The 12,134-nt window shown below is 40.3% G+C and overlaps 1 protein-coding gene across 3 annotated transcripts; it reads left to right on the plus strand.

Annotated features, from left to right (window-relative positions):
• Window positions 1–159: 159 nt before the first annotated feature.
• On the plus strand, window positions 160–11,257 carry zfat (zinc finger and AT hook domain containing). Of its 3 annotated transcripts, none has more exons than XM_026294322.1 (24): window positions 160–423; window positions 1,205–1,372; window positions 1,799–1,939; window positions 2,173–2,301; window positions 2,530–2,643; window positions 2,873–2,995; window positions 3,104–3,168; window positions 3,545–3,633; window positions 3,800–3,883; window positions 4,157–4,305; window positions 4,629–4,720; window positions 4,923–5,071; window positions 5,157–6,096; window positions 6,824–6,950; window positions 7,069–7,301; window positions 7,640–7,721; window positions 8,118–8,237; window positions 8,894–9,067; window positions 9,155–9,243; window positions 9,561–9,699; window positions 10,003–10,109; window positions 10,317–10,407; window positions 10,548–10,645; window positions 10,726–11,257. In XM_026294322.1, exons 1-24 carry the CDS (start codon window positions 405–407, stop codon window positions 10,924–10,926), a joined length of 3,723 nt encoding a protein of 1,240 aa, XP_026150107.1. In that variant the 5' UTR covers window positions 160–404; the 3' UTR covers window positions 10,927–11,257. The 3 variants fall into 3 exon arrangements, with proteins under 3 accessions (XP_026150107.1, XP_026150108.1, XP_026150109.1); XM_026294323.1 differs by having other exon boundaries at window positions 10,732–11,257; XM_026294324.1 differs by having other exon boundaries at window positions 1,214–1,372; window positions 10,726–11,256.
• Window positions 11,258–12,134: the final 877 nt, after the last annotated feature.

A 12,134-nucleotide genomic window follows, 5' to 3' on the forward strand; every position in this document is an offset into this window, starting at 1 on the left:
ATTTTTATTTTTATTTACGTATTTAGGTATTTTTTATTTTTGTTTATGTTAGGAAAATATTAGTCTTTTGAGATGCATTTTATTCCACCCAAAGTTTTAAAAAAAAGTCTACAAGAAGTCTGGGACCTATTCAGGAAATAGACAACAAATTACTGTAGTTGTAGTTTCCTTGCCAGCCGCAGTACAGTCCTCCGGCCACAGGGGGCGCCGTCTCCCATCGTAGCACCAGGTCCTGTCTGCTTCCGCTAGTTGGAAAGACTTTTGTGTCGCAGATTCGACAGAAATTTCCCTGCACATAATGTAAAACTGGACAATAAATCCAAATTTATCGATTATTTATAGTTGTATGATGGTTGAGCTCCATCGATTTATTAGAATCGTTTTGCTGCTTCGAGGCTGGAGACATGGACGGGCAGGTTACAGGTGAGGACTCAGACTCGCTTCAACTCGAATATGTTCGTCGGGTCTTCATGTTGCTTGGGCCAGACCAAAATAAACACACATGGGCGTTTAGTTTAAAACATGTGCCATCTGTCATTTTAGGAGTCTTTTGTTTTGTGTTTAACTCGTGTTTTTTTTTTTCCTTCTGTATCGAAGCTACAAATGGGCTCCAGAGTTATAGTCGCTGTTTGGACGTGTTTGTTCCTGAAACTCTCAGCTGTTGTCCCTCGGGATCATAATAAACGTTTTCACAGAGTCTAAACCTCCAGCTCATGGAAACAATCACAGACAAACAATAAAAAATATGTGATCGACAAGTAAAATAGTGAATCCTCTTTGTTTCTAGAGCACATTTAAAACAACTAGGTTGACCAAAGGGCTGAACGTAACGTTAAATTTATACAATGAATCTAGCTAAAAAGAAACAAACAATAAAACCAATCGACAGTAAATAAAAGTAATAAGAAAAATAACCTAAAACCCAAAAGTGGACGACCAAGGGATGAAAGTGGGTTTTGGGTTTTGAGGCTTGTCTCACGTGTTGTAACTTTTAATACTTGAGATTGTGCAGAAAACACCAAATCAGTTTTCATTCTGTTCATTATTCACCTGTGTCAGTCTATACATCTTGTTGGATGAACTTGTGAACAGTAACTTTATCAAATTACTCACCCTCTCCCTCTCCCTCTCCCTCTCTCTCTCTCTCTCTCTCTCTCTCTCCTGTTTCCCTCTGTCTTCCACCTGACACCTCCGCTCCTCCCAGTCTTCCCAGCTGGGTCTGTGTTTATGTGTCGGCTGTGTAACCTCTTCTCTCCCAGTCGCTCTCAGCTGCTGACCCACTGCTCCCAGTTGCACCCAGAGCAGGAGCCTCCTGATGACATCATCACCACCCTGAAGCCTCTGGTAGCAGAGCCTGTGGAGACACTAGCAGGTCAGAGGAGTGCGCCCACACCAAGATCACCATCACAGAATCAAGGTCATAAAAGTGTTAGATAATTAATTAATAGTCCATACACTCATTTGGGACGGAGTTGGATGATGACGTGATTATCAGACCTTCTCTACTGTACACAAGTGCTCGTTCGTTAGATTGCTCGTTAGATTCTTTTTGCCTAAAATACTTTGCAAGATAAATAAAATGCAAAGCAAATCCAAAAGTGAACAACGAATGGAGATAAGATCAAATTTACACTGTGCTACAGAAGGCATGAACTACAGTATATCAGGTTTCAACTACACAGAAAGTAATAGTGATTAGAATAACCTCATGGTTGATTGTGGTCTTGCATCGGATTGCTTGATAAAAAAACTTAAATATGACAAAGCTCACAGTTCTGCTGTTTTGTTTGCACCCCAGTTAAACGAAAACGAGGGCGGCCAAAAGGCTCTACGAAGAAGACACATTTGAATTTGAGAGAGGGCAAGGCTGACTCGACCCCTTCTCCAGAGGGCAAAGTTCAAAGAGAAGAGGAGAATAAGGATGTGGTGGATTTACAAGGTAGATCACTGAGAGGTGGTACTATCTGTTACCATTTCTTTTTCAAACACACTATTGCCAATGTTTTGGATCCACTGACTCTTGCCTTGTTGATAACCTGGCTTTGATTTTTTCTGTGTAGAAATTCAAATCAGTGTTATATATTAAGCAGATCTAAAATGTTGTGTTGTAAATGACCATAATATGCTAATATGTTTCCTGCTCTTGGTGGTTTTCTCTTTCCTTGTTGCAAGGTGAAAGCAATGAGAGGACAGCAGGGTTGGAATGTAGAAGCTGTCATCGCTCATTCAGCAACAGACGACAGATCCTCAAACACATCTGCCTGAGAGAAAAGGACGAAGAGGAGGACGAAGAAGACAATGGTGAGGAGTGAAAATAAAAAAGGCAGACATGTGAAATAAGTACCTGAAAAAATGTTAAGTGCCCTAGATGCTTGAGTGACTGAAGAAGCATGTTGGAAGTTATTATAATTATAGCTTATTAAGTGTGTTATCTATGGATGTTGGGGAAAAGGTAAAAATCCTAGTTTTATGATTTTACTGTATGTGGAGATTGAGGTGATTTTAATTAACAGACCTGATCGTTTTCAGGAAGCATCTGCGGTAGAGCAGGAGTGGAGGGCTCTGAGGATTTGGACCATGGTGGAACAGACTCAAATCGCACGCACCAAAACTCAGGAAGGCGAGGGCTTTTCAGAGACAAAGGTAAGTTTAAGATCAGCACGTTTTTTTTTCTTTTTTTCAAATTAATTCATATTTGTGTGTTTAATTACAGACATGTGCTGTGGGTATTAACTGTACAGCATTTGAAGGCAGTAAAAAAGGTTTACTGTCTATAGTGTGTCTATGGTGAGGGAGAATTGTTTAACTACATGTAGGGTTCAAGTGTTGCTTTGTAGTTCTAGCAGTGTGATTGATTGTTCTCTATTTTTAGACTCTAGCAGCTTTAAGTTCCCAAGAATCAACCGAAGTCGCATCTCCAAAGACGGAGGCCCAGCAGCAGAAAACAAAAAATCAGTGATTAGTGTTGTTCTGATGGAAGATGAAGCACTTCCAGGTTAGTCCTATTGTCAATCTTTATAAAGTTTATTAATTGTGGCAACTATTGACTCAGCTGCTACAGAAAACAGATTTATAAGTAACGTGTTAAAATTTCATTTAACAGGTGTTTCTAAAATGGTTCCAGTAGAGGACAGTTCCACAGAAACAGAGTCTGTACCACTACCTCAGGTAAGAACCGTAAAGGCTTAGTTCACCTTCATTTCAAAACATGTTCTTACATAGGAGTAGTGCTAGTGGCAATAATTGTGTCTATGTAGCTGTGCAGACAATTTTGCCAGTATAACGCTGAGATTTTTGCCTCTGCCATAATACAGTAATGGTCCACAGAATTTCATTTCAGATAATCACGAAGTGAAAAATTACATTTAAAAGTTTTGTAGCAGAATCTTTTTTCAGTGCACCTTTCAGCGTATCATTGAAGAATTTAGATTTATTGCATTAGGTGCTTTCTATCAAAGACAAAGCCTCTATAAAGACCACATGGATTTATTATTGTCATTATTATTATAATCTACGGTTTTATTTACCCTCTCTGGGCTGTCAGCCATCTGCAGTCTTCCAGAGTCAGTCCCATGACCTTGCAAGTGATGCTACTTCCTGTGAAGGTAACACTAAAACAGACCAGGAGCTCAGGTAATATCACAGAAAATGTGATATAGCACATTATCTCACTATTCATGATGCAAAATAAGTAAACACCGACACAAAGTTGAGAGTTAACTTACCAGACTACATGCATGAAGAGTGTTGCAGAGCCAGTGTTACCTACAGATTTGAGCCCTTTGTTGTTTACTTCTAGCTGTAACCCGACGTCCACAACAACAGCAGCAGCAACAGCCAGCAGAGGCTTCCAGGAATATTCTATCAAGCAAGATGCTGCCAAGTACTGTATAAATATTTTTTATATAAAATGCATTAACATTTATTTATTTTTGTAGTTATGGTCTTGGATGGAGGTTAATTGTAGCTGCATGCACCTTTGTACACTACAAGCCAAAAGTACTGTGAATAAATGTGGTTCCAATTTAACAGGAAAAATGGGTTTGTTCACTTATTGGCATATTGCTTTTTGGGCAGCCTGGTTGAAGATCTAGTAATAATGATAATGTTGGCCTGCATGTTGGTAAAAGTAATTTTGTTATTCTCCATCTCCCAGATTACTTCAGAGCCAGCTGAAGATCTTTGCCTGTGAGTTCTGCAATAAAATCTTTAAGTTCAGGCACTCGCTGATCGCTCACCTTCGGATACACACCCAGGAGAAACCGTTCCAGTGTCCACAATGTGACTACGCATCAGCCATCAAAGGTAAATCCAGACTCACTGACACATAGCAGAAACTAATTCCAACAACAATTCCAGTTTTGTGAGACAGAGTTAAAATTTAAAATTATTTGAAGGATCATACAAAATTAGAATCAGTAAGTATATATAAGTCTACATAAGTCAGTAATTCTTATGAGGGAATTTGGAAATATCAGAAGTCACAAACAAGCAATGTGCACAGATAGGAAACCAGGGTAACTTCTGCAACCTTTACATTACATAATAGTAAAACCTATAGTCACAACCTAATTTTCAATTTCTTGTAAAAGTGACTTTATTGTTTACCTGAGTTTTTCTGTTTAAAGCCAACCTGAATGTTCATTTGAGGAAGCACACAGGAGAGAAGTTCAACTGTCAGTACTGTCCTTTCAACTGCCTCAGCCCAGGACATCTCAAGGTGTTGTTATTACTGTATTAATGTTATTCATATTATTAGTTGTATATCTTTAGTGTTATCATGGAAAGTTCAAGACACAATGGAATCTTCTTTTTAAGTTCTAAATCCCATTATAACTGTCAGCAGATTTCTTTTTTTCTTTTTTGTTTTGTTTTGATTCTGGTTTCTATATCTAGATTTTTCTGGTTTTCTGGCAATGTAGGTCCACACAGAGCGAGTCCATTTGAAGGTGAAGCAGCACTGCAGCTTCTGTGACAAAAAGTACTCCGATGTGAAGAACCTGCTGAAGCACATGGAAAAACGGCACAACATGAAGGACCCTGCTGTCTATCAGAGCTTCCAGCAACTGAGGTTTGAGCTGCTTTTTCTTCTCTAGCTGTTTATCCCAGCAACACACTTGTCCTGTTAAACTATCCACCTTGTCTGTCTTATCTAGGCTAAAGACTCGTCAGGGCCTCAGGCAGCTCCTCTACCATTGTCCCACCTGTAACCGACGCTTCAAGAACCAGCTCGAGAGGGAGCGCCACCTGTTGGTCCATGGGCCCCAGCGTCCCTTTGCCTGCTTCCTCTGTGACCACGCTGCAACCAAGATGGCCACCCTCACTGATCATGTCAGGAAACATCTCTTTGTATACATGTGCTGTGTGTGTGACGGGAAGTTTGTCAGCTCTCAGAAACTGAAGAGCCACCTGAAACAGTCACACCCTGAGCTGGACCAGGAACAGGCCTTCACCAGCTGTATCAACAACAGCTACCATCTGATACAGCCCGGAGGAGACATGTGGGGGGATGAGGAGAAGGCGGACATGGAGAAGCGAATGAACAGAGAGCACAGGATAGAGCAGGAGAGTGAAAATGAGAGACAAGAGAAGGGTAGAAGAAACGGTGTTGGAGGGGAGGGGTGGCGAGATGGTGAAATAGATGAGCTTTTGCAAGTAGCAGCACAAGAGCAACAGCGGGAAGACTCTAAATCTCTGGGTGGGAGCTCAGAAGAAGCACAGGTGAGAGAGGGTGCCACAGGAAAAAAAAGAGAATTTGAAAATGAAGGTACACAGAAAGGTTCCAAGGAAGCACTCCAAGAAATGATTTCTACAGAAATCATCACTTCCTCTGAGAGACAGGATGAAGCAACAGCTGAAGAGAAGTCACGGGACAACACACCGGACTCACACACTGAAAATATATGCAGGCAGGAAGAGAACACACACACCTCTTTGTCAGCAGATGGGACTCAAGAAAACACACACCCACCTGATGAAGCCAAAAACACACATTCATTAAGTGGAAATCCAGACTTGTCTGAGTTTAACGTGCAGACACCTTTGCCGTCAGCACCTTCAGGGGAAGAAGGGGGCCCAACCCCACGTTCAGAGAAGGTAAATTAATTACAGGTATTTGCTGCTGATTCTGTGTATGAACAATAATGTCAGCCATGGCTGCAGCTTTTTTTTTATTTCTCAATCTGTCATCAGTGTGTAAATATGAACAGCGATAACACGCTATTATTACAAAATGCAGTGTACACAGGGAAATTAGGTGAGCGTTCAGATTTCTCAGTTAATTGTACTGATAGTGGATGTGGGAGCACTTATTTCCTTCTATTAGTGGGAAGATTAGCTCTCTTATTGATAATTCCATTTGCTCATTGTCATGTATGAAGGTTTTAAATCATTCCTGTCATAGGCTGCTAGCTATGACAGGAATGATGTTACTTAGGTGCTATTTTACACCGAGGAGTTCTTGATCCTATTGGGAATGCAGTAATTCCTGTCACCCAGGGATGCCTGAGCCACCTCAGCTGGCTCCTCTTGATGTGGAGGAGCAGCGGCTCTACTCCGAGCTCCTCCCATCTGACCAAGTTCCTCACACTAACTTTAGGGGAGCTCCCAGCCACCCTGCAAAGGAAGCTCATTTTAGCCGCTTGTACCCGTGATCTTGTCCTTTCAGTGATTACCCCGGCTGGATCTCATCCACCCCCGGTGCCTTGCCACCGAGGAGCTGTCACTCACTTATTTAGCACGTAGTCATTAATTCAATTATGTGCGAGAATAAATAAGTCATTTTAGTCTATTTTTAATCATCATCTTTGTTTCCTGCTGATAGGAGTCAGAGGTTTTCCATCAGAGTGCTTTCCAGCAGGTGTTTTCTTCTCTTCAGAAGACTCGGCTTAATATGGAGACTTTCCAACGGCTCAGGAAAATTTATGGAGACCTGGAATGTCAATACTGTGGTGAGATTTTATTATTTTACTTTTAATTTAACTTTATATCACAAATGATTATGTATTGCTTAACTCATCCCCTATCTGCCTACTGCTCCTGAAATGTCTTTATTTTCCTGCTGCACAGGTAAACTATTTTGGTACAAAGTCCACTATAATGTTCACATACGCACACACACCAAGGAGCACTCGCATTACTGCTCAAAGTGTAACTACTCATCCATCACCAAAAGCTCTTTAAAGCGACATCAGATCCAGAAGCACAGCGACTTGCTGCTACCTTGCTCTAATCCTGGCTGTAAATACACCACTCCTGACAAATACAAACTCCAAGCCCACCTGAGGACGCACCAGGGAAAGGTAACCAGCTTGAGGACTTTCTCAGTACTTAGACAATTATGAAAATTGCATCTCTGATAGATTACTAAAACACTTGCAAGTTAACATTTGTGGAAAGCACGCCCCTGTTCATAGTAATATTTTAATTTAATGTGATACAGTCAGATCCTACATTAACTACCTCAGAGGACGAACTCTTAATAGATGTCTATTCATGTTTTTGGCTGGTGTAACTTTAAAAATGTTTGATTAACATTTTAAACTAGATTCAATGAAACGCAATGTATCCGAGCCTGAATTAAGGCAAAGCAGTTTTACAGTTTCACTTATTACACTTATGTCTTGCTGTTGTTTTACAGGGGAACAGTGTGACCTGTCCTGTCTGCCAACACAGTTATCCAGAGCACAGGTTAAAACACCATATCAGAACATCCCACCCTGGTAAATAATGCATACATGTACTATATTTATAGACATAGACAAAAAACAACACACACACTGAACTGGTAACTTATATCACCTTTAAACAATGTCAGCCCCGTCCTTTAAATCAGTGTATTAACATTTGTCCGTCCTTCACTGTTGGCCAAGTCCAAGCTCTCGGGTGAAACCTTTGTGCAGTGCCAGAAAATGATGTCTTTGCTATTTTTACTTGCTCTGTCGTTGGCAGATACCTGCTAATTTCATATGATTAGGCAACTCATTGCTGTGATAGAGGATACTGCTTTGGCATTTCTGCACATTTAGGAACCCAGAACGTTTTGCAGTGTTATGATTTCCTCTTGTGTATATGTATATATATATATGTATGTTTGTATGTATGTGTGTGTTGGACAGATACACTACCCGCACAGGGTAAAGGGCTGATGGTGCAGCGTGCAGAGAAGTGCCCTTACTGTGACTCCTGCTTCCTAAAGAACAGCAGTGATTTTCAACAGCACATCTGGGCCCATCAAGGTGTGATATTCCTTCAGCTTTAATACATCCAAACACACACAAAACATGATTCTGGAGCCATCTGGATTCTGGGCCCATCTGTGTCCATGCATAGATTCACTGTTTGATTACTATGTGATCTGAGCTCCAATCCATCGCTCTTCCTCCTGGGTGCGTTCCACGTGGATGAAATACAGATACACTGCAGACATTGCAGAACCAAGTTGGTCAAGTTACTTCTGAAGACATAAATCAAAACATTGATGTGAATGCTGCTGTTTTGTCTCAAAGATGCAGCAATGAAGACTAGTGGAAGTTACAGAGAAGTTATTTTGTAAAGCTACATAATTTGATTACAATGTGATTAAAAGCTGAAGATAGTTTAACACATTTTCCCCACTGTGCTCATGAGCGACATTTTGAACCAAACAGAGAAATATCTCCTTGATGTGGGATGTGAACCCTATTTTTTGTCATTTGGATTGCAAACAAAATATTATCAAAAGGTCTGGCCTCTGATTGTGGACAATACAGCCATTAAATAACAATTGTATACCATCTATTTTTTTGATCCTCTTATATTCTTTATACTCTAAAAAAGATTATTTTGTGTTTATGCCATTGGGCTGCTACTGGTCTTTAAGTGTGTGTTTCTGAATGTGCGTCTGTGTTCGTAGGTTTGCGGCCATACGTCTGCAGTGTGTGTGACTATGCAGGCCGCAGTAGGAGTAACCTGAAGACTCATATGAACCGACACAACACAGAGAGACGTCATCTCTGTGATCTGTGTGGTAAAAAATTTAAATCCAAAGTCACGCTGAAAAGCCATGGACTTAGCCACACCAATGAAGGTACTGTATATGTGTAAGTCTCTCCTATACAAGTGCAATGTAAAGGAGAGTGATGTTAAAAAGGAAATCATTTTGTGTTTTTTCAAGGTAAACGTTTTCAGTGTTCAGAATGTGACTTCACCTCAGTCTCCAAACCATCCTTGCTCAGACACATGGAGCAGCACGCTGAATTTAAGGTCAGAAAACACACATACACACACACACTCAGCATACAACCTCAATATTTGCTGCAGTCATATCACCTCTACTGCGTCAGTGGAGCAACACAATATAAAAAGGAAGTGAGCCCCTTACGGATTTAAGCCCATACTAGTATTTTGGTTTTCCACATTATTTTCACATAACTTATTCTACTTCAACAATTGAGCAATTGAAAAAACAACAGCTGTAACTCCCATTATATTACCACTCAAAATCCAGTGCTGGTTCATATTCAGTCTTCTCTTACAGACATTTCATTTGCATTGTGTGTGTGTGTGTGTTTGCCCTGTAGCCATTTCGTTGTGCTCACTGCCACTACTCTTGTAACATTGCTGGTCCTCTGAAGCGTCACTACAACATGAAACACCCAGATCAGAAATATGAGAATGCCGGACCTGGACTGCCTAATGCTGATGCCCTGAAACAGCAAGGTCTGATCTGCCACTGTCGTGTTCATGACCTGTCATCTAGGAATTTACTGCAGTAGGGCATGTGTATTTCTGTAAAATATTATTAAATTATAGTTGTCATTATGTTGAACACTCTGAGGAGTGGGACTCATGTTGATACTAGAGGAAAGATATTTTAATAATACTTTTGGCCTGCATGTGACAGGCTGTAATAGCAGCATTCATTGAAATATACTAAGTGCAGTTAGTATAAAATTACTGCCATTAATCACACAGAGCAAAAAGTGTGCTCAGCATAACACTGCTTTGTGTGTGTGTGTTTAGGTGGTTTGAAGTGTCCTGAATGTGAATTTGTTTATGGCACCAAATGGGAGCTGAACCGCCACCTGAAGAGCAAACACAGTCTGAAAGTAGTGGAAGGCGTCTGGGAGGTAAACAGTGTATACAGACGAGATATAGTGAGGTATATGAGGCACAGTGAGGAAGTGAGGCGTTGTGTTTTAGCTTTTACCCAAATCTGTCATTTTTGGGGGGGAAAATTTTGAAATAAGCCAGAATAAAATGGAGTCTTACATTTTTATTTGGTGGTACCAATATATTTAGGTAATACACTGTCTGCCATATGTATAAATTTCCAGGTGGGGGAGGCAATAGAGGCCCAGTATGTGTCTGTAGAGGATGAAGGGCAGCTGACAGAAGCTCCTGCAGCAACTCTGCATGATACAACAGGTAACAACAGGAAAAGCTGATAAACATAAATATACACATACAACTGAGGGGTGTGCTGTATTACTGATTGTCTGTTCTTAAATATTTGTTATGCTTAGGCATACTGCATGTACTACTAAATGTATGTATTTTGTGTTTAGTTAATGTCCAACAGATCACTGAATTCAGTTCAGAGACTCACGACGCCATCACTTCCATGGTTGCTATGGCTCCAGGCACCGTTACTGTCGTGCAACAGGTAAACAACAACATCACGTCTTTCACCCAGGAAATCATGAGTGACTACAGCAAAATATTGATGTTTAGCTTTGGCTGAAGTTGCAGGTGGCCAACGAACAGGAAGTTGGTAACTGCAGCAACCAGGTGATGGTGGTGAACGCAGAGGGCGGTCTAGCCGGTGACCAGGTGATGGTGGTGGAAGATGCGCATGGCCTGGAGGCTCTGACACTCCTTACTCAGGGGGAAAACGCTGACCACTATATTGTCTACGTCCAGGAACACACAGTAGAAATCAACTAGTGATGCTAACATTTCAACATACAATAGGACTATTGATCCATCAGCACTCATTGGATTAGTTTATAAAGTATAGCAGCTTAAACTCTACCAATAAGCAATAAAATCAGGATTTACATGAAAGTTACTTTAACAACATTAAGAATTTCATTGACCACATTTATTTTTTATTCATGGGGTAATTATGCAAACAAAAAGTACAGAGGTCATGTAATTATGTGACATGTTTTGTACTTACAAAGTATATTTAAATAAATACCTGTCCTGAAAAGTGTTTCCCACTGGACTAAACTATATCTGTGATGATGGGTGGTGGAACCGGTCAGTATTACCTGCTGGGAAAAAAGTAACCTGCTACATATGACAGATACATGTGACCTTTAACATAATGCATTGATTTATTGCAGATTTCTAGTAGGTTCACATAATATATTTCCGAGATCCAGTGCTCCAACCCTCCCAAGTGAAGAATTAGAGTTAGACAGTCTGTGGTGAATACAAAGATGATGCTGTGTGTCACAGCACTTAATCTTCCTAGGTTTTTCAAATAAGAGCTCCAATGCCCGTGCATTTAGGAATGACTCTGATACTGGCTAATTTATCACCATTGGCAGACATGCAGCCAGATGCCTCGCCCCAGTCTGTTTCTCAGCAAAACAGCATACAGTATAAATAGAACATTTAGACCGATTCACGCTTAAACACATTTTAGCACACATAACCGATGCTCAGTGTTATTTTTGGCACCTTATATTAATTCAGTTTTTATTCTTAAAACTGTGAGTTTTAGTAAAAATTGGTCCAGTTTTACTATAAGAAATTTAAGATTATTTTAGATATTTCAGTCTAGTTTGGGTTTGTGACATTCAAAATTTTCCTGCACTATTAATATATAAAGAGTCTAAAGCTGCTGTTGTCACCATATTTGTTGTGTACAGTTACCATGGTTACAGATGTTGTGACACACTGCAGCTGGATTAATTTACATGTTGACTAAAACTGGGTCCATGGTGTTTAGTAGGAGAAGCTACATGGTGGATGACGCTGAACATCTGGAGGATTTAGAAGGCTCACTACTGACACAGAGTATATGATTTCCCTTTGATAGCGACACAGTTGATATCTAAATGAAAGACATGAAATGATCAGAATTGCCATTACCCTAATTTGTCAACTTTTATTACAAATGTCTTCAGCAGATTTCAAATAAT

This window comes from Mastacembelus armatus, chromosome 16, assembly GCF_900324485.2.
Source record: "Mastacembelus armatus chromosome 16, fMasArm1.2, whole genome shotgun sequence".
Taxonomy (NCBI): Eukaryota; Metazoa; Chordata; class Actinopteri; order Synbranchiformes; family Mastacembelidae; genus Mastacembelus; species Mastacembelus armatus.

Bases quoted from the DNA above. Each gene is read 5' to 3' on its own strand.
- zfat (XM_026294322.1), top strand. The intron at 3,634-3,799 runs GTAATATCACAG...GTTTACTTCTAG, and splicing joins AAAACAGACCAGGAGCTCAG to CTGTAACCCGACGTCCACAA. The intron at 8,238-8,893 runs GTGTGATATTCC...CTGTGTTCGTAG, and splicing joins GCACATCTGGGCCCATCAAG to GTTTGCGGCCATACGTCTGC.